General features: G+C 39.2%; 1 protein-coding gene across 1 annotated transcript in view; it reads right to left on the bottom strand.

The window, feature by feature from the left end:
• Window positions 1-23,536, bottom strand: part of mrc1a (mannose receptor, C type 1a) — a 76,558-nt gene extending 53,022 nt beyond the window's left edge. Inside the window, exon 1 of the mRNA XM_073836559.1 lies at window positions 23,425-23,536. Within this exon, the coding sequence (XP_073692660.1) occupies window positions 23,425-23,497 (73 nt within the window). The 5' untranslated portion in view covers window positions 23,498-23,536. The remainder of the gene's footprint in view (window positions 1-23,424) is intronic.
• Window positions 23,537-23,762: the final 226 nt, after the last annotated feature.

The following is a 23,762-nucleotide window of genomic DNA, read 5'->3' as shown; positions in this document are numbered from 1 at the left end:
GTAGGATCTCAGACATGTAAAATGATATTTGGATAATGTGAGTGAGGGAGAAGAGAAAGCAGAGACCTTATAAAGTAAAGGAGGAGCAAAATTATGTAACATCAAGAGTTTTAAGATTGTGATAGGATATGACAGTCTTAGGGCATTTCATACACACAGGCAGGCTTAAACTAAAGTCAATAAGTTTATGATCAGAGATACCAGTAACAATAGAAGAAATGAACGAGATTTCAACACCTGAGGTACAAATCACATCAAGAATATGGCCACGCATATGAGTAGGAAAATTAACATTTTGAGTCAAATTAAAAGAGTCAAAAATGGACAATAACTGACTATATTTAGAGCAAACAGTATCAATATGGATATTGAAGTCACCAAGCAGTTCAGAAAAGAAGTTAGACAAAGACTTAGGAGGACGGTAGAGTAGAATAATTATAAGAGAGTCAGCTTTCAGAACCATATATTCAAATGTATTTGTGTCTTGAAAATCAAGTTGTATAAGTTGTGTATGGAGGTTGTCACAATAGATGACGGCAAGGAGCAATTAATTTAAATATTATCCTATAATTGTTAAATTTCATTTATAATGTGTTAAATTAAAATTATCAAAGCACGGCCTCTCTCTCTCTCTGTTCTGTGATTGTTTCAGACTCGCCGCAGCAAGCCTAATCACACTGTTAAATACTGAATGGCAGCTCAAAACTTCCAAGCACTGCACGCAAACTACATCTTTCAGCTGCATGCATGAAGCAAACCGTCGCACTAATAACATGCAGTAGAAGAATAATAAGGCAAAACAAATGTTTTGGTTAGTAAAAATGTTTAAAAATAAACACTTTTCTCTTTACTGCAAAATTGACCGGAGAAGGAGGTGGACCCTGAAGAAAAAAGGTTGGGAACCCCTGATCTTTGCGATAGTAAATTTTAAAGACATTGAGCTTTTGCCAATTTCGGTGTCCGTGGTGGCCTGACAAAATTTGATGTTTCGCCATGAAAAAGGAAGTTGTAGTAACTTAGGCATACATTTCTGATTATTTTGATGGTCGCGTTTGTACATTCTGTTGACGATGAGTAATGCTGCACCTACATGTCAACAAACTCTCATTAGAGTGTTAGTAGATTATCTGCTTAATATCTGCTGACTCTTTATTGTGACGCTCTCCAAAAAGACATTCTACTGACTAGGCCTATAAGTAGCTTTGCAAGTACATGCCAACTTAATCTAACCCTACCAGTCTACTAATACGCAATGTTACTTATAGTCAACAGAATGTGTTAAAGGGACCATCAAAATAAAGTGAAACCCAGTATTCATTTACAGTCATAGCTCCACCTGCTGGCAACATGACATGCCATGTTTTACACTGTAATGCACTCCCAGCACCATATTTAAAAAATGCCATCTTGTTATGCTAGCAGCACTTAAATAAGTTTCCTTTCCTCGCTACCTTTAGATTACAGTTTTTCACATTTGTTAAGACACTAAACCCCATTCTATGAATTTTCTGCAAAACCTTAAACAAGTTAAGGCAGTTTAGACACTGTTTGCAGATCTCATGCACTCTTTTTGCAAAACTATAAACAAACTATAAACTTGTATGGTGGCTTAGAGGTGGCCACAATAAAAAATAAAAAATAAAACCCTGCAAATTAAGAAAACATCCTCATCAGTTTGACAGCACATGTGCTGCAAATACTCACAACACAACTAATATGCACAGACCACATTGGAAATGTTTAAGTGACAAACATGGCTGGGACATGCTTATCATCCTCTGAAAGCTGTGATTTCTGCCCTGGTGAAAAAAACAGCTGGTTTTAGCTGGTCAACCAACCTGGTTTTAACTGGTCATAGCTGGTCAGCAGGCTGGTTTTAGAGGGGTTTTGTACACTTTTCTAGCCTGCCCAGCAATGGCATGGACGCGAAGCTGTCGAGGTTTCACAAAAGGAGGGTGGGACGGTGGTTGCTGCTCTGGGTGGTGACTGAAGGCGGTGACTGAGTAGATCGGACGTCATATTTTTACGGAAGTTACAGGGGCTCGTGAAAAGGAACAGCTACTTTATTCAGGCTGTGTGCAGTTTGCTGTGGACTGACTGTTTTGAAACTTATATGGTAGTTACATAACCCCTAGACCTCAGTTATCATGAAAAATCGATTTTGACAATATGGGACCTTTAAAAAACTTAGCTTAGATGTTGATTTCACTGTTTCTGAAGCAAGCTGCAAACTGCTACAGCAAGCACCAGTTATTTGAATGTTGAGCAGCAAACAGCTGTGCCATGTGACAATGATGTCATTATGTCAGATTGAGTTAGACTGCGCCATAGAGTTTCATGCCAGAACTTTGTATGCAGTCCACAGTATTAATGAGAGTATACCCCTGATTAAATATAAAAGATGCATTTTTTTTAATGATCACTCATATAATTCAATCAAAGATGGCAAAATTTCAATGTATTAAACATCTTCTTAATAAAAATAGAGAAATAAGATCTGTTAAATAAGTAACTTAGCCCATTTTGTTTAAATAAAGGATTGCAAATCTGACCCTTTTTGGCACTGAGTGTAGAAGTTCATGACAAATGGTCACATCTGTCCTGTTAAACTCCTGGAGGACGACCTCCTTAATTGCCCTGGCTCAAGAGTGTTAAGATTGAGTGAAATACATGTCCACTGAAGATTACAGTAGGTAGTTCTGGTGTGGATAAACAACCATGCATGTCACTTGTGTCACTCTTTCCATAGCTTTTGCTGGCTTTTTCTAGCAAACACTCACTCAACAATAAATAAAAGCTTGAAGTAAAGACCTAATTATTTCACAAATCCTTTGGTTTTTGAATTTCTGTGTTACTTTTGCTATATTTGCGCACTTAAAACAATAATTTGGTATTCCTCTTGTACCATTGTTCTCTTTTATGCTAAGAAATAAATCTCCTGACAGTTCTCTCCGTGTTTCATTGTTGTTAGCATTAAGACTGAGTATGATTCAGTGGGCTTTATAACACATTTAATTATCAAAAAATGACGTGTCTTTTAACAGTTTTGGTTCAATTGTTCCAGTTGATCAAAACTTGCCTTAACCTTACAGCAGGATTTTTTTATTTAGTTATATTTAGTATTTTTCAGGAGGGTGTACTCATTTTTGCAACACAACATTTGAATACTTTGATAAGAAAATTGTATTTTACATTCGTCTTTTGTCAACAGATCAAGCAGACTTGAATACTTTATCTCTAAATAAGTCTAACATGTATTCTAAGTAAAGAGTAATTGCATAATTTGTTCAGTTTCAGAGAGGGTGTACTCATTTATGCTGTGCACTGTATATGTGTGTATGTGTATATATACAGTGCCCTCCACTAATATTGGCACCCTTGGTAAATATCAGCAAAAGTGGATGTGAAAATAAATTCTTTTGACCTTTCATTCAAAAAAATCACAAAATTTTAACTTGTCATTGAAGTAAAACAATAGAACCTAGGGGTGAAATCTCATTATGAAATAAATGTTTTTCTCTAGTTCACATTGGCCACTATTATTGGCACCCAATTATTGCAACATCCTTTTCCCAAGATAACAGTTCTGAGATTTCTCACAACATTAAAGACCTAGCAGTATTTTTAACCGTGGACATTGGGTACTTTTTTTAACCCCTGTCTGCACCAAAACCATCTGGAGGGTTAGCTGCCAAAAAGCTAATTTTTTGTTTCATCTGACCTTAGAAGCCAGTCCTGTTTGAAGTTCCAATCATGTCTGACAGCTGAATATGCTGGAGTTTGTTTTTGCGTGAGCCAGGAGAATTTTTTCTTGAAACCCTCTGGAACAACATGTGGTGATGTAGGGGCTGTTTGATCATTTTATTTTAGGCTTTCTGACCCCGAGACTCAACAATTCCCTGCAATTCTCCAACTGTGATCTTTGGAGAGTCTTTGGCCACTCAAATTCTCCTCCTTATCGTGCATTAGGATGATACAGACACATGTCCTCTTCTAGGCAGATTTGTAACATCTTTAGTTGATTGGAACTTCTTAATTATTGCCCTGATGGTGGGAATAGGGATTTTCAGTGCTTTAGCTCTTTTCACTTTCTATTTTGTGAAGCTCAACAAACTTGTTCTGTTCCTGTGGAACAGAAAGAAAATTTATTTTTTAGCTTTCTGACAATTATTTATGTCAAATTTTATTTTTATTCTTTCTTGTTAATATCCAAGTTAACATTCACAACACTGAATATGCAAATTCACTCTTTTGCCAGAAGGTGGCGCTTGTGGAACAGTTCTCTTGTATTCATTATATAAAGTAAATGCTACATTATTACAGGCATACAGAGGTAATATTAAAATGAAATGTCATCAAAACATTCTGTCTGTGGTCATGACGTCATTTGAAAGACTGGTGCTGGCCCACCTGAAGGACATTACTAGACCCTTACTGGACCCCCAGCAGTTTGCCTACAGTGCAAACAGGTCTGTGGATGATGCAGTCAACATGGGACTGCACTATGTCCTGCAACATCTGGACAGATTAGGGACTTACTTCAGCTCGTCCTTCAACACTATCATCTTAAATCTCCTCCTTTAAGTAAAAATTAACTAAGCTCTATGTGTCACACCCCTGGACTTTCTTGTTGGTTTCTCCCATTTTCCCCCGCTGTTCTGAGTGTTTTTGGTTTCTCCGTCATTGTCTGCACCTGTGTGTGTAATTAGTCTGTCTATTTAAGGTGTGTGTTTTCCCCTGTACTCTTGTCGGTCTTTGATGTTATATGGATGTTTTCCCCTGGTGTTCCCGTGTCTACCTGTATTCTGTTGGATTTATTAAATATAGTCTTTTTATTTACGTCGTTGTTTGTGTGTTCCTGCCTAGTCCGTGACAGAAAGACCGACCGAAACCGTTTTTTTTTTTTTTTTTTGCGTATTCCACCCCGTTTTGTTTTTCGTTCTGTTTTTCAGTCTTTTTGTTTCCGTAGTGTTTTCCCCCATGGATTCCTTCCTCCGTCCTGAATTCATCCTCCTCCGGCTGAAGCAGGGGGACTTACCGCTCGAGGGTTACACGTTAATGTTCCAGCTCGTAGCTAATACCACCAGCTATCCGGACGACGCGCTCTGTGCATTTTATGACGCCAGTCTCAGCGCGTCTTGCAGAGCGCCGTCGTCCGAGGACGGCCCTCGAGCGGACTTCGCTGCGTTTGTGGAGTGGACACTGGCGAGAAACAGACCCTCGTTCCCCGCCTGTTCCGTGGATGCCACTCCGGACCCAGAGCCCAGCCAGCCACCCCGACCCGCAGAGTACGAGCCCTTCGTAGACGGGAAGCCCGAGCCCGGAGCGACAGTATTATGGAGCGGCAATGGGTTCAAAACTTCCGACCAGGTGTGAGAGCCGGCCTTTACATCTGCGACGGTGGAGTGCTTCGTGGAACAAGAGAGGGCGGTAGAGAGTCCTGCCCACTGCACCACCACTGGGGGTGAGCATGAACAAGACTCTGGGGACTTAATGGACTGTTTTACAGATATACCTGTCTGCCTGGATTTCCTACCCACCCTCCCTTTTCTGTCTATACCTGAACCTCCGCTGGTTACGTCCAGCCATCCTGTATCTCCGCTGGTTCCGCACAGCCTTCCTGAATCCCCGTTGTCTGCTGTCTGTCCCCTTGCTCACCCTCAGCCCACCATCTGTGTGGTGGGTTCGCCGCGGGTCTGCCAGTATCCATCGGTGTCATGGCTGGAGGATCCCTCACCATCGCCTCCAGCCTCAGAGTCCTGGACTCCACCTCGGCCCTCCGATCCTGCGGCTCCACCCCGGCTCTCTGCTCCCTCATCTCCGCCGTCGCCCGTCAGTCCACCAGCTCCACCAGGCTCCATCGTCCCTCCGGCTCCGCCCTGGTCTGTCGTCGCCCCACCTTCGCCTCTGGACTATACTCCTCCGGCTGTGCCTCGTCGCTCGGTCCCACTCGGGGGACTCGGCCCTCTGTCGCTCCGGCTCCGCCGCGGACCTCCGGATCTCCATCTCCGCCTTGGTCGCCAGAGCCTTGGGTTCCGCCTTGGCCCTCCGGATCCGCGGTGTCACCCAAGATCTTCGGCTTTCCGTCTCCGCCTCGGCCTCTCCCACCACCTGCTCCGCCTCCGTCGGTCGGCCCCATGGAGTCTTCAGCCTCTCCTCCACCATGGCTCCTCCCTCCATCGGCTCCACCTTGGAATCCCATCATGGCTGAGTTCTGGGTTCCACCTGGCTCCTCCTGCTCCAGCCCCTTCCTTGTGCCCTCCTCCCGGGAGTCCGTCCTCCACCTAAGCCCCCTCCTAAGACTTTGTACTGTTTCCTTTTGTCTGTTTGTCGGCATGAGGACGTGCCTTCCGGGAGGGGGAGGTAATGTCACACCCCCGGACTTTCTTGTTGGTTTCTCCCATTTTCCCCCGCTGTTCTGAGTGTTTTTGGTTTCTCCGTCATTGTCTGCACCTGTGTGTGTAATTAGTCTGTCTATTTAAGGTGTGTGTTTTCCCCTGTACTCTTGTCGGTCTTTGATGTTATATGGATGTTTTCCCCTGGTGTTCCCGTGTCTACCTGTATTCCGTTGGATTTATTAAATATACGTCTTTTTATTTACGTCGTTGTTCGTGTGTTCCTGCCTAATCCGTGACACTATGTGCCCACCTCCACCTGTCAGTGGATTATCATGTTCCTGACAGACAGGCAGCAGCTAGTAAACCTAGGAAAATTCATCATTATTTAATCACTAATATAATGATGAACATTATCTTAGCTTATTATCCAATAAATAATGTCTAACTTAATCTACAAAACATAGATAAAAATACTAACATATCACTTATAAATCATTAATGAACGCATAGTCATGTTTTGTAAATGATTATTTCATCATTAACTAATCACTTATAAATGATTTTCAACTGAACGTTATTATTAAGGTGTTACCAACTCGTTTTGAATGACAAAAGAGAACGACTCTGGTTACTGTCGTAACTTCGGTCCCCTGACAGTGGGAATGAGACATTGCAAAAATCGCTGTGGGAACTCCTCCCCTTCTCCAACTTCCTAAAAAGTTCTAGGATAATGCCAGTTTAACAAACTTGCCAATTGTCTCTACTTATGCAAATTGCATGCAAATACTCATGGGCAGTATAATTGTGACGAGAGTGACACTTGAATCAGAAACTGGAAATGAACGGCGCAGCGCTCAGACATTTCCTGTTGAGCATTAACTCTACATTGCAAGAATCGCTGTGGGAACGATATACAATTCCATCGTGACAGTGAAGATCAGGCCAAACAAGGCTAAGACTATACCAATCAAGGGGTAGAACAACACACTATTCCTAAACAATAGCATTGCCGCTAAAGAAGATTATAGCTGATAGGCGGAGCTAAACTAGCGAAAATCTTACCTGAGGTATAGGGGTGAGCGGGGCACAACCTAATAATAGTAGAGTAATATATTACAAAGGTCAAATGCTTGCTTATTTCTGTTTGTGTGGTCAACTGCACAGCAACGCGTCGTGGCTTTGACGCACGCGCTCCACACTACATTAATCCTCGCTTCTGCCAATAAGAAACACTTCTCTCGGACGAACACAGACAAGATCATTTCAAAATACATCATAGCTTAATGAATATAGTCGAAAACACTCGTTTATGTCTCAAGTGAACATGAACTGTTGAGAAATACATCGGATGTGGATCATTATATTGGATTTCAACATTTAAAGCAGAATGCAATGTTAATATGATTCAGAGATGAAGGCAATAATGGTAATGTCCACAAGAGGGGGCCACAGGATAACTAATCCTTCAAGATCTCAATTCAAAGACTATTTACAGTGTTTCATTTAGGTGAGAGAACTTTGAAAATTGCAAACAGGGAAAACAATTACAAGAATATAAATACAATACAAATAATTTTTTCACATCCAGCTAGCCAACTCTGTTGAACCTGTTGTCATAGCCTAGTCTGCTTTTTTATTAGAATATGAAATAGCAAGGGCGCATTTTCGCAGCGGGGCAGCTCGAGAACGCCGGACACACAAGTGCTCTGGCCCTTTTGCCCCAAGGCTGCCCGGGTTGGCTCTCCAAGCCAACATTTAAAGTTTGTTATCGCACTTTAGCTTCTAGTTATTATGTTGGCTTGGAGAGCCAACATACTGTTATGCTATTTAAACTTATTATTATTCTTCTGAGACTAAATTTTCTATACGCTACTCCTCCTAGGCCTTTAACCCTCAAAGACCGAGACAGCCGCCGGCGGCTAAAAATAACTATTGGTCTTAAATGTTTAATAAATTTTGAACCGCTAATCCAATTTGAATGCTTTAAAAAGTCTCGTAAAGTACAGAGTCTGCTCTTTTCAGTGATATCGCATTTGTCTCATTTGGATATTCAGAGGCTCCGTAGTAAGCGTGATTACGTCATCACATTTCCTCAGCACTGATTCGTCAGATGAAATCAACACGTTTTGGTCCTCTGAGCCAAACAGGAACGATTGTTGATGCTTAGTCCCACCCCTGTGCCCCGATTGGTTCAAACTGTCATCTATTCAACCAATAAACATAGGTTTTGGTCTTTTGAACCACCGATTAGTATGTTTCTTTGCAGATCTGAACAGACGCAAAGTGAAAGCAAAGTGCGTCTTGCGTGCATGAAAACAAACGCAAAATAACACATTTGCATGACAGCATTCTTTGAAAATATACAGAAATACTCACGACAGAGCCCTTTGACATAAAACAAACCAAAAACAAGGATGAAACAACAGTAGATATCGGATAAAGCACTGGAATGTGGGTTTTCGGTCACTAGACGATGTCCCTGTAAAATAGATTCCGACGCAGACTACAGCCAGCAGATCCATCTATTTGGTTGTTATATTATGTAACTAATTATTATATAGTTTTTAAAGATTATTTGTACTATTTTTTCGGTTTCACTCTGTATATTTCTCTCTCATTTTGTGTGTAGTTTGTGAATAATTTGGATTGTTTATTTATTTTTTTTGTTGCACAAGACAGTTTGTGCATTTTTTCTTGTGCTACTATCTACACTATTTGTGTTTATTGTTCATCTTTTGGATTAAGAATATATTTATGAAATAGTAAATTATTTTTTACTGTGTTTTGCTATTATTTAACACTGTTTCTGCAATGACTTTACTCCTGAAACGTTTTTGGACAGATCTATATTGTCAATAAACGAAATGGGCCTGTTTTTCACTGAAAAGCACCTAAATAATATTGTAATAATTGGCTATAACTTGCTTGGGGAATGTTATATATAGACAAAATTTTATTTGGAAGTGTAAAACACCTAAATACAAATTTTTAAAGAAAAAAATCTAAACTTCAGGAGTTTTTGTTTGAGTACACAGTAAAAAACACCCAATTGTTGGTAGCGTTTTTTCCTAAAATTCTGGAAATTCACTAATTTTTAGAGAAAACAAAAGGAAATTTGTAATTTTAAATTAGCTAGACATAAAGTTCAAGTTCTTATGTTTATAATGATATATGACAATTGATGCTGACTGCTAGAATAGGTCTGAAAAAACAAAGAAATATACAGGTGCCTCAGGTGCCCCAAAAATGTTCTAGGTCTTTAAGGGTTAATGGCACAAGCCCCAAACTTGGCAGAGACCTGGGCCCTGATCACGAGATTGTTGCTATATCTTTTTAGACTGATCAGACGTACAGTTTATTTATTATTAATTTTTGAACATGAAAAATTTCCCATAGACTTGCATTGGCTGAGAAAAAATGCACCCTCTAAAGGAGCAATTCCACTCCACTGAATGGGAGAGTTTCCCATAGACTTGCATTGGCTGAGAAAAAATGCCTCCTCTAAAGGAGCAATTCCACTCCACTGAAGGGGAGAGTTTCCCATAGACTTGCATTGGCTGAGAAAAAAAAAGCACCCTCTAAAGGAGCAATTCCACTCCACTGAAGGGGAGAGTTTCCCATAGACTTGCATTGGCTGAGAAAAAATGCCCCCTCTAAAGGAGCAATTCTACTCCACTCAAGAGGCGGGGTGACCTCTTACCTACTTTCACTTTTGCCTTCAGCGCATACGTGCTCACAAAACTAATTTGCACGAATTATACTGCCCTTAAAATTATAATATTCCAGCGATTTCATTCCATATACCCATAAGAACACATCAAGAGCTCAATTCAGCTGTTTGTGAGCTGTTTTATTTCAAACCGAAAGCGGATCCTTCAGCGCGTACATTCTGTGTACGTGCCCACAAAACTACATCATTTGCACGAATTTGACCGCCTTTAAAATGTAAATATTCCAGCGATTTCAGTCTATCCACCCATTAGAACACCTCAACAGCTAAATTCAGGTGTTTGCTAGCTGCTTTATGTAAAACTTAAAGCCTGCGTTGGCTTTCATGAGAACGTGAGCTGACGGCTCGCGCTCTGCAATGCTGTGAAATGTTACTGTGGTTCATAATGCTAATGTTGTCCACAAGAGGGGGCCACAGGATAACAAATAAAAACAACATCAAAATCCTTCAAGATCTCAATTCAAAGACGTTTTTACAGTGTTTCATTAGGAGCCAGAACTCGGACACACAAGTGCTCTGGCTATTTTTCCCCAAGGCTGCCCAGGTTGGCTCTCCAAACCAACATTTAAAGTTTGTTATCGAACTTTAGCTTCTAGTTAAACTATGCTATTCTATGACATTAGCGATGCAGTTTACACTATTTACTTATATGGATTTTGATAAGAAACCACAAGAAACAGGTGAATAAAGGCTGACAATCAATGTTTAATGTTCAGAAGTTATTATTTCAAGAAATGTAAAGCATTTTGGCTCGTTTATGTGTGTCGTGTTCTATGAGAGCTGTGTGTGGAAGGAGGGGAGTGTTTTTCTGAATGTCTAAATGTGTTTCATTTATTTGTCCACATTGTTTTGAACTACTGTACAGCTGTGTGTTGCGATCAGGGCCGTTCAAAGCATTGTTGCGATGTGTTTATTGTCAAACTCCAAAATTAGATTATTTTAATTTAAAAAAAAAAAACGTCATTACTTCATTTGAAAAAGTTAACATGTATTTTACTGACAAAATATTTTAGTTTGTGTATATTTTTTTCATTTGATCAGATAACCTTTTAAGCTGTCATATGGTCGTGTTACAATGTGCCCCTCAGATGTTACAATGTACCCCACCTACGGGGCATGTTGTCACGTTTCACTTCCTTTCTTTTGAGGTAAATAACGAAAAACGTATACACTGTAAATATGAAACAAAGCGATATATTTGTACTAGACAAGTGTGAAAATAATGTGGATAAAAATTGAACTCTGAACCCCACGTGGATTTACATAAACCGCAAAATTCAAAAAGTGCCCAGATAGCAAGAACGTTTGGGCCAAATGTGGCTGATAGCTGTCATGTTTGGCCTAGGTATGGCATGGCTGAGCACATATGGGCCAAACTTGTACCATATATGTTTTGCCATGGCTTTAGAATTGGAGGGAATTTTCATTTGGGTGACTTTTTGTATTAAGGTATATGGCCCATATGACAGTACACAGACGAGAGCCATATATGGCTCGGCTATGGCACATTCTGAAATATGTTAACTTATGGTTAACATTTGGCTTTTACTTGGAAAAACACACATACCCTGCTATAGTCATGTGTGGCTGGTTCGTGGCAGTCCACATGTCAGCCCATTCATTCATTCTTCCTGTATTCCTATTGGTGGATTGCTGAAAATTTGAAAATATATGTCCGTTATTTCCCGCTCTGCTCCCTCTTTACAACAGCCTTTGCCCAGACACACTCTTATTCAGGTAAGTGCAGTTTTGGTGTTTTAAATGTTTTATAGGGATGTAATGGTACGCTTATTCGTACAGAAAAAAAAAAAAGAGTGCTTAGGTATGTGTACACTTAGGAGTGTTAAAGTTCAACCTGAATATAGAGGATTGGTTTTCGTCACTTCCTGTTTTGCTGAGCTGCCGTGTGTTTTGTGTTTTTAGCTCTCTGTGATTGTAGCTTTCTGGAGCTTGTTATTCTTTAGAAATCTTTATCTTATTATTACTCTCTGCTGTTTAAAGTAATTAATAACAGCGTTTCCTCCAAACAGACTTGTGAAATTATCCGTCACACTAATCTGACCGCTCACTTTACCCGTTAATCCGCGACTGCAGTGGGTTAGCTATTTAGCTTAGCTATTTAGCTAGCCACTGGCGACTTGCATTTACATTTACGTTCTCTACTCACGTCTACTACCGCTCTCCTTTCTCTCTCGCGAACCATTTCGCTTTTATTCCACAACCACGATTTGCAACAAGTTAGCATTCAGTTAGCCGATTAGCTTGCGAATCGCGTTTCCTTTTACATCCTATTCACTCCGTTGTTCCTCCTCCCATACCTCTCTTCAAGAGTTCATCATAACAACAGTGGAAAGTTGGAACCATTCTACAAAAACGGTGAGTAATGGCTTCTTCTCTTGCTATTGTTGTCTGCACCACCTGCCACATGTATAGCTTATCTATCTCTGTCGGCAGTGAGCCTTATACATGTGATAAATGCAAGGACATAGCTAGGCTGACAGAGAAGATTTCAGAACTAGAGACACACATCCAAACTTTAATGGAGGATAGTAAGAATGTGAGGGACTTAGATACGGCTTTGGATGTGACTAGTTCAGGGAGACATGCAAATTGTTCGGTTCCGGTAGTTACAGCGCCTGTGCAGCAGGGCAACTGGGTGACTGTGAGACGGCATAGTCGTGGGTCAAAACACCGCTCTTCCGTTCCGATCAGAACATCAAACAGGTTCTCCCCACTCAGTGAAGCACCCACTGAGAAACCTGATGAAAGTGCTCTAGTAATTGGCGATTCTATTGTACGGAACGTGAAAATAGAGACTCCAGTCACCATAGTCCAGTGTTTACTGGGAGCCAGAGCGCCTGACATCTTGGCAAATTTAAAAGTGCTGGCTAATGCTAAACATAAATTCAGTAAGATTGTTATTCACGTCGGCACTAATGATGTTCAACTTCGCCAGTCGGTGATCACTAAAAATAATGTTAAAGAGGTGTGTGAACTTGCAAGTATTACCCAAAATTACTGTTATAAACATGTCCCACATGTAAAAGGTAAGGGGGGAGGTGTTTGCACAATTTATAGCAATATGTTCAGTGTTTCTCAGAGAACGGGCTTTAAGTATAACTCGTTTGAAGTAATGGTGCTCCATATAACATTATCCAAAGAATCAAGTATTAATGATAAATCTCCTGTGACGTTTTTACTGGCTACTGTATACAGGCCACCAGGGCACCATACAGACTTTATTAAAGAATTTGCTGATTTTCTATCCGAATTAGTGTTGGCCGCAGATAAAGTCTTAATAGTGGGTGATTTTAACATCCATGTTGATAATGAAAAAAATGCATTGGGATCAGCATTTATAGATATTCTGAACTCAATTGGGGTTAGACAACACGTTTCAGGACCTACTCATTGCCGAAATCATACTTTAGATTTAATATTGTCACACGGAATTGATGTTAATGGCGTTGAAATTCTGCATCAAAGTGATGATATCTCAGATAATTATCTAGTCTCGTGTATACTCCAGATAACTAAAACTGCAAAACTAACTCCTCGCTATAAGTACGGTAGAACCATTACTTCTACCACAAGAGACTGCTTTGTAAGTAACGTTCCTGATTTATCTGAATTCCTCAGCATATCCGATAGCTCAGGAAAACTTGATGATGCAACAGAAACTATTGACTCTCTTTTTTTCTAGCACTTTAGATATAGTTGCTCCTCTGCGGTTAAGAAAAATTAAGGAAAACAGTCCGACGCCGTGGTATACTGAACACACTCGCGCACTGAAGAGAGCACGATGAAAAATGAAACGCAGCTGGAAGAAAACAAAACTAGAGGTTTTCCGTACAGCCTGGCGTGAATGTAACATATCCTATAGAAAAGCATTAAAAACTGCTAGATCAGATTATTTTTCATCTTTCTTAAAAGAAAACAAACATAACCCTAGGTATTTATTCAATACAGTGGCTAAATTAATGAAGAATTAAGCACCAACAGGTGCTGAATTTTCCCAACAGCACAGCAGTAATGACTTCATGAACTATTTTACTACCAAGATAGATACTATTAGAGATAAAATTGTAACTATGCAGCCATCCGCTACAGTATCGCATCTGATATGCTATAAATCTCCTGAGGAACAATTCCATGCATTTTCAACTATAGGAGAGGAAGAGTTGTACAAACTTATTAAATCATCGAAACCGACAACATGTATGTTAGACACTATTCCATCTAAGCTACTAAAAGAGGTGCTTCCAGAAGTCGTAGATCCTCTTCTGAATATCATTAATTCGTCACTATCGTTAGGATATGTCCCCAAAACTTTCAAACTGGCTGTCATTAAGCCTCTAATTAAAAAACCTCAACTTGATCCCAATGAATTAAACAATTACAGACCAATTTCAAATCTCCCTTTTCTATCAAAGAAACTAGAAAAGGTAGTGTCCTCACAATTGTGTTCTTTCTTAGAGAAAAATGGTATCTGTGAGGATTTCCAGTCAGGTTTTAGACCGTATCATAACACTGAGACTGCTCTTATTAGAGTTACAAATGATCTTCTCCTGTCATCCGATCGTGGATGCATCTCTCTATTAGTACTACTGGATCTTAGTGCTGCGTTTGATACTATTGACCACAATATTCTTTTAAATAGACTTGAAAATTATGTTGGCATTAGTGGTACTGCACTGGCTTGGTTCGAATCGTACATATCTGACCGGCATCAATTCGTAGCAGTGAATGACGAGGTATCATATCAATCACAAGTGCAGTATGGAGTACCTCAAGGCTCAGTACTAGGGCCATTACTTTTTACACTTTATATGTTACCCTTGGGAGATATCATCAGGAAAAATGGTGTTAGCTTTCACTGTTATGCTGATGATGCGCAGCTCTATATTTCTTCACGGCCTGGCGAAACATACCAATTTGAAAAACTAACAGAATGCATAGTTGAAATAAAAAATTGGATGGCAAGAAATTTTTTGCTGCTAAATTCTGAAAAAACAGAGGTGTTAATTACTGGACCTAAAACCTCCGCATGTAATAACCTAAAACACAGTCTATTACTCAATGACTGCTCTGTCAATTCGTCGTCATCAGTCAGGAACCTAGGTGTGCTATTCGATAGCAATCTTTCCTTCGAAAGCCACATTTCTAGCATTTGCAAAACCGCATTTTTTCATCTAAAAAATATATCGAAATTACGACCTATGCTCACAATGTCAAATGCAGAAACGTTAATCCATGCGTTCATGACCTCAAGGATAGATTATTGTAATGCTTTATTGGGTGGTTGTTCTGCACGCTTAATAAACAAACTCCAGCTGGTCCAAAATGCAGCAGCTAGAGTTCTTACTAGAACCAGAAATTATGACCATATTAGTCCGGTTCTGTCAACACTGCACTGGCTCCCTATTAAACATCGTATAGATTTTAAAATCTTGCTAATAACTTATAAAGCCCTGAATGGTTTAGCTCCTCAGTACTTGAGCGATCATATTATAGTCCCTCACGTCCGCTGCGTTCTCAAAATTCTGGCAATTTGATAGTACCTAGAATATCAAAATCAACTGCGGGCGGCAGATCTTTTTCACATTTAGCGCCCAAACTCTGGAACAATCTACCTAACACTGTTCGGGAGGCAGACACACTCTGTCAGTTTAAATCTATATTAAAGACCCATCTCTTTAACCTGGCCTACACTTAATACATTTCATAATCCAAATCCGTTAAAGGATTGTTAGGCTGCATTATTTAGGTCAACCGGAACCAGGGACACTTCCTATAACACCTGATGTACTCGTTGCATCAGAAGAAGAATGGCATCTACGCTAATATTAGTATCTTTCCTTCTTATTCCGAGGTCACCGTAGCCACCTGTATCCAGATCAGACGGTCACTGCAGTCTCCCGGATCTAGTCCGTACCCATCAGCACCCAGAGATATCCTCTACAGCCCTGAATGTCAGCAGAGACCACATCAAAGACAGATCATCAGTGAAGACCTCATCACCTAGACCATACCTGTCAAGTTTTGGATTTGAAAATAAGGGAAATTTTCCGGCGCCTGCCAAACAAACCCCAAACAAGCTCCAGCATCCCTTACATTTTAAAACAGGTGACAAGAAAGCTAAAATCACCACTTGTCAACCACTTATAAACTACAATTGGCTTTATGCAGCTGCACTACTTCCTGAACTTCAGGCATCTCCTTTGTTTCCTGTCTGCCATTATTGGACAAACTAATTAATCCAGGTGATCAGTTTGTCCAATAATGGCAGACAGGAAACAAAGGAGCTGCCTGAAGTTCAGGAAGTAGTGCAGCTGTGCATAAAGCCAATGATAGGCCTACCTTTGTTGACATTGACATGCTGTGAGCATTCATAGCCTAAATGAAAACACAAAAGGGTATATATGAAGAGCATTTATTTAAAGGCCTATTTGCATATTTTCTGTTCATTTAACATTGGTAGGCAGTTATCGCGAGGCTAGTGACAGAGCTCAGATTTTTTTTTTGGGGGGGGGGGGGGGGTTTTTTTTTTTTTTTTTTTTTAAGAACGCAAGTTAAAATTAGTGATGGCAAGTTCGGCTCTTTTCAAAGATTCGCCTCTTTTGGCTGGGCTCCCTTAAAAGAGCCGGCTCTTACGGCTCCCAAATGGCTCTTTATTTAGTATCACTCAGAGCCTTCTATTTTAGCCCAATTTATCAATTGTGAATGTTTTGTGTATTGGTAAGCAACTTTTTAATTCCTTATTTTTCATTTTAAAAAATACAGTTACTATTATTTAACATTTTAATAAAACTTTAATTGAACTCAACCACAGCATAACCTAAATAAAGGGAAAAGTCTTAACATATATAATAAACATATATAACAAAACACCTTTGTCTTTAGTGCAGGATGGCATTGAGAAATATGAGATGCCTCAGCTTGGATGGGCTGATGCGATTTCTCCTCTCTGTAATTATTTGTCCTGTTTTTGAGAAGACTCTCTGAGGGCACCGATGTTGCAACAATGCAGAGTCTTCCTACCATTACCTTAACCAGGCATCTGCATTCAGCTTTGCAGTCTCCAACATCACTGAAATGCAGCCAGATGCTGCTGCTTTTTCGTTTTTCACTCATTTTTTCACTTTCTCCCAATGGACTCGCATTTAATGCCGTCTTCCCCACCTCTCTCTGTCGCTCTGTGTACCTGGCCTGTACCACTACACTCGCTATCTTTAAAGTATGCGCCCCCTTTCCTTCTTTCACATAATGGTACAATCCCACCACTACTTGCGGCGGAAGATTCGGCTCTCCCCGACGGGAGTCTGCATTTCTCGTTCGCTACAAAGAAAAGACTCTTTTGCGAACGACACATCACTAGTTAAAATACGGGAGATTTACAGGAAAATACTAATACGGGAGGATGGCGGGAAAGAAGGGTAAAATACGGGACTTTCCCGGACAAAACGGGATACTTGACAGGTATGACCTAGACGGCCATCGACGCAAGACAGCGAAAACCAGATGAGTCCTCTCCAATCTGATTTTGTGGCAACTTGGAACTCTTGAATCTACATTAATATTAGTCTGTTTGTTTCTTATTCCCAGGTCACCATAGCCACCAGATCCAGTCCGTATCCAGATCAGATGGTCACTGCAGTCCCCCGGATCCAGTCCAAACCTAGAGCAGATGGTGGATCAACACCTACAGCCGAATGTCAGCAGATACCGTGTCAACTAGATGAGCCCCAGAGACAGATCATCAAGAAAGAACTCCTACCCTAAACGGCCACCGGCCATGGGAACCAGATGAGTCCTCCCCAATTTGATTTTGTTGCAATATGGAACTCTTGCATTATTATTGACATTTTATTTTATTATTTTAATACTGTAAGGTTGCTTTGACACAACTTGTATTGTAAAAAGCGCTGTATAAATAATCTTGACTTGACGTGTACCGAACAAACACAGTTTCGTTTTGACCACGATCATGTGCTGAATTCATATATGTGAATAAAACTTTACTATAAATACCTCCTGTCCAGTAATCATGATAAGCTTTGTGTTTTGTTATTTTCGATAAGTCTCATCTTTAAATTATGTCTATTATATCAGAAAATTTAAACGATAAATGCCTTTTTGACGCTCTTTGATGTGGCTCGACAGACCGCTGTAAGTAACGTTACAAGCAGAGAGCGCATGAATGCGATCATCCTTTTCTCCTTTCTACTAGTTATAACGTGATTTAAAAACTAACAAATCTTTCTTGTCTCACGTAATCTCAATTAGTTTTGCTACCATGGAAAAATGCTAATAAAACAGGATTACCTTTACCTCCAGCTAGCACTCATTTCATGGCGTGGTTTAATATTCAAATAATATCTAATACTAATTATGATATGCTAATGTTCTTTTTTTTTCTCTCCTTTTCCTGACAGACTGTGAAAGAAAGGCTGGTGAGACTTACTAAAAGTATCCATTATTGTACATTTATTTACTCATTTGACATTTACACCACACTTTGTTATGTTCTGTATTGTACTTCTGTTATTAAAATTTTTATTATTTTAAAAATGTCTGTGAATCAATTTTGTGTTTAAGATGTGTTTAAGATTTACTGTGCAATTGGTATTTTAAATAAATAATAGGTGTGGCATAAATATGGTTAAACTATGGCTTTTGATCTATCAGCCACATGTGGTCCACAAACGGGCCATAGCCCTTTACAGAACTCAGCCATATAAGAATACCATATAAGATATGGTAGAAGACTTCTAGAAGACCACACTTTAGCTGTTGGTATGGGCCAGATCCGGCCCAGAGGAAATTTGCTGACTGGGTGTTAGGTTGTGCCCCGCTCTCCCCTACAAAATTAGCATTTCTTGCCAAAATAATAAGCAGCTGCACTGACTACAGGGCAGACACAACAACATTAGCAAGGCAGTGCCATGAAACTTAACAAAAGCACATATACAAATGCAGTCATCACAGCGTCAACAGCTCACCATGGTAACAAACTGTGCCCCCAATTCAGCATAGAAAAAAACTGAGAAGAATAAGTGAGGTTAAGGACTCACCAGAGTTACAACAAAGTACAGTTACAAAATGTGCATCACGCGCACTGTACATGGCCAGTCCCTGATCTAATTTTTTGATCTCATCATTTTCATCCAGAAACTTCTGCATATTTGCTTGGAAAACCTGTGAAAAGTGCTGATGCTGCCTGGTTCCACGCATACGCTTTGCCAGCTATGTTTGCAGTGGTGCGATACAGCTTGTTAGGGCAGTACGAAGCAGTGAACCAGTACAGGACATGCAACATCTTGTCTTGTTATACACCTCAGGAATAAATGGGGCGGGCCTTTGGAAGCTAGCCCTCTGATGGTGACCAGGTTGAAAAAAACACTGGCTCTGGCTCAGCAGGCAGAGTGATGTTGGTGATTCCCCCAGCTTCAGTGATGACAAACAACTCTGTCATCTCCAGGATGTTTTAGGAGCTTGACTAGGAATGGACCCACTGAACCAGAGCACAGCAGGTTGAATGAGTGGTTTCCTTAGCCTGGCCATCGCCACAGAGCTGGTCTTCAGTGGCCTGCCTTATTCTGCCTCAAAGTGCATAATGAGGTCTCTAAGATGTGGCATACCCCAGCTGCAGGCCAAGCAGTGTCAGCCCTCCATTTGATGGCCGTAAGTTTTCCAGGTGAAAATGCTCAAACACCTGGATGAATGTGGTCCTGATCCGGAGTACCTTTAAAGAGCTCCACAGCGCCACTGTTCTTACTCTGCAAACCATGTAGATGGTGACATAGTCCATCTGGTAAACCACTGGAAGTTGTGCTCAACAGACACTTGTGGTTGACCCTGGCTGACATGAAGAAGGCACAGAAGAACGTCCTTCTGAACACCCCTGTAAGCCCTGTGGGGTTGTTTGATAACTCAGTTGAATCTCACTTAGGGATTCACTGAAACCCAGAAACAGTCAAGGGCCATAAATCATTTTATGTCAAAGCATGCTGAGGTGCCTCCCCATTTGTGCTTGTGCTTATCATCCACCCAGTGCTCCTCCTCTCGATTGCAGTTGGCAGAGTTAAAAACTTGAGTCTGCAACTTGGACTAGAGTCACACTTAGGTCACAAAAATAAAGACTTGTGAGATGTAAAGAATTGGTTGAGATGTTAAATGAATCACAATACAATTGGGAGTGGGAGTTTATATGAATGGATCTCTGAGGGGAACTGTTACGGTCTTTAGAAAAGTTTAGATGGTATTTTCTTTTCATCAAGTAGTGTTCATAACCGCAGTGCTGCTTTGTTTACAGCGGTAACCAAGGAAATGCTGTATCTCTCCTGTTCCATAAGTACCACCTGCTGAGAGTGAATTTGCGTTCTAATTCAGCCCTTCTGCAGGTGTTTTATGTATTATAGTTTCACAAAAATAAACTAATATTTTGAAATTGTACAGTGCAGTTTAGATTAAAAACTGTTCATGCTGCATTTATCGCAGAATAAAACCACAACAATGTGTAGGTATTTATACAGACTGTTTAATGTTGTTCTGAAGTGACATGAATGCATTTAAACATGAATTAAAATAGTGGTAAATATAACTGTTGAAACTAACCATAATTTTACGTTTTGCCAAAAATTTGTACTATAAAATTAATTAATAAAAAGCGAATAGTATAAAGTGTAGGATGACCATAATTAACCAGCTAACCAACAACAAGAATTTTGACAGATTAATAAAAAAAAAAACAGATATGTTTGCATACAAGTCGCATTTTATTGCTACATTCAGAAATAACGTTAAATACCAGTGAATAAAATTAAAACATTCTATATAAAATAAAATGAATGATTTCAATAAAGGTTTGTGTAAACAAACATTATGTAGAAGTAATTAACTGTAATGCTTCAAAACTTATTTATTCTCATACACTGTTAGTTGCAATAACCAGCTGAAATAACTATTGCTAAATTGCCTTGGACTCCACCTCAGAGACTTAAGACTCGACTTGGACTCACTTTAAAGACTTGAGACTTGACTTGGACTTGGACCTCAGAAACCCCCAAAGAAAGGTTTACGCACTTTAGTTTAGCCCACAGACCACTATATGTTTGAGGTTCAAGCTCAAAGCTCGAACTTGAACCTCAAACATCACTAAACCATTTAAGAGGAGTTTTCTGTGGGAAATATGAAGTGTGTAACCATTTGTTACTGTGTTAAGTACCTACTGATATGCTTGGACATTATTCATATCTTCCAAGGTACTATACTGTAGATGTAGTGTCTCTCAAGGAGCATGAGACATGAGTTTTAACAGCCATTATTTTCTGGTCCCAAAGAAGGATAGCAGACTTTGCCCTACTCTAGATCTATGTCTATGGAACTGTTTTGTATCTGTGGCATGCCTATTTCCATATCCAGATAGCCCCTCAACACAGGAGCCTTTAAAAGGTGCTCAGGTTGATGGCAGCTGCCTCAACTGTTACATGTCAAATTCAAAACATAACTTTTTAGGCCAGTATTTCTAGGTGTCACAGACTTGTTTATTATTATTATTACTGATGATATGATAATGGTATTTTACGAGGTGGCTAATTCGTACAAATTTGTACGACCTCACAATAAGACCACTTATAAGTAGTAATTTTCTCAAACAGCCATACGATCAGGTATTAGATCAGATGAATGTGTAATATGGCACATTTGCTTTGAACTATTTTTATTTTAATATCAGTTTGATTATTTTGATGGTACCCTTTAGACAGCTGATGATAAGTAACTCTGCAACTACATGTGAACTAGCAGTCATTAGGGTATTAGTAGTATGTCTGCAACTGTAAATATATGCTAACACTTTATTTTGATGGTCCAACAACAGAAATACTGACTATAAGTAACTTTGCAAGTACATCAACATTCTACCTACCCTAATCTTAACCGAAGCCTAACCTAATACTAATGAGAGTTAATTGACATGTAGTTGAATGAAGTAGACTAAGGGGACCATCAAAATAAAAAGTAACCATTTACTTTTTTTCAGATTTTTATTTTTTTCAGCTGAAGAGTGTTAACTAGCTCACATAAAATAATTAATTAACATTATCCTCACAGGAAACACTCAAATAACACTCAACACCTAACCACTCAGAAGATGTAGTAAGATACTGTGCAGATCTTAAATAAACAATGTCCATTATACTGTAAACGAAGTAGATTTAATATGTTTTATTAATGTTCATTAATATGTGTTATAAATAATCATACTCTTAAAAGTTATAACCACAAATATGTAAGTATTATGATGTATTATAATTGTTGTTATGATTATTCACAAGTTGATATAATATATTATAAGGTTTTTTTATCATGCATTATGCATTCATTATAATGCCACAAGAATACCCTTGTAATGTATTATAAATATGGGCTTCATAGGAAATGTAATTTTGGGTACCAGGCATAATATTGTTTTGTTAACTGATTTTGTTGCTTTTAACTGGTTTTAGGTATCAGACAAAACTCTGCTGACCAGACAAAACAGCTTGGATGGGTTCACAATGTTTATGTTTAGGGGTAGGTGCAGCAGGACGTGTTGTTTCAGTCATACTGTGCAAATAAGTGCATGCCAGCTTACAGTTTATTGTACATTTGTAGCTCTTAAAATTTCAAAAAATAAATCAAGAAATACATATATAAAGAAATAAACAAATAGATGTGCAAACATTTACATTCACATGCAGTGATGTTCAGTGTAGGTCACACAAAAAATCTGAGATTCAGTCTAATTTAAACTTGAAAATTAACCATTTTTTTTTTAGTTTCAAACATTTTATCTGAAAAAAATGCTTACGATTCTGCACTATTTGTATGATATAATTAATCAAGTTTGTAATTATTCATGTTATGCTAAGTAACATGGATCATCAGGTTCCAACTATGCAATTTGTTCATTTTTACCTGAACTTACTGTGTGTCCATTGTCTAATTTATTTCTAATTGTATTTATTCCAGGGAATTGTTGCTATAACATCTGGGATAAAGTTAATTAAATTTAATGAAACATAGTGAGATTAAACATAACTAAGAAATAAATAATAAAGCCAGTAGCTTTTGAATAATGAGTAGCTAAAATGCTTGCTCACAGTACATACTTGAATACACCTTAAATATATTTTATAATTTTACCACCAACAGAATAAAGTAATTTTTATATTAGAGAAAATAAAGATTAGCATAACTGAATGCAAATAGCATGTGAAGTCACTGAACAAGGATACAACAAAATAATTAGTATGTCAATGCAACTAGGCAATTGCCATTGCCATTAATAAAAATATAAAACTAGTGACATACCTGTTTGAACCGAGGGCTGTAAAGCACCATATAAAGAGAGCAACAAAAACAAAGGAATGTCACATTTCTTCATGTTTGTCCTTGAACTTGTATTCCAAGCATAGAAAACCCAGTCTTGTGTTTGAAGTGTGTGAAGCTTATATACACCTTTCTCCTAATCTTATGTATCCTGTCATGTGGTTGGGGGGTGGGGGAAGTGGTGGTTGTCAAGTGATGGACAGCCACAGGACACACATGATAAGTCATGAACAGTATCAACTTAAAGGTGCCATAGAATGCATTGAGAGAATATTTTAAATTGTTCTCTGATATCTACATAGGAGGTATTTGTCATAGGA

Source organism: Garra rufa, chromosome 3 (genome assembly GCF_049309525.1).
Source record: "Garra rufa chromosome 3, GarRuf1.0, whole genome shotgun sequence".
NCBI classification, from domain to species: domain Eukaryota; kingdom Metazoa; phylum Chordata; class Actinopteri; order Cypriniformes; family Cyprinidae; genus Garra; species Garra rufa.
This window is presented reverse-complemented; position numbering and strand designations above follow the sequence as displayed.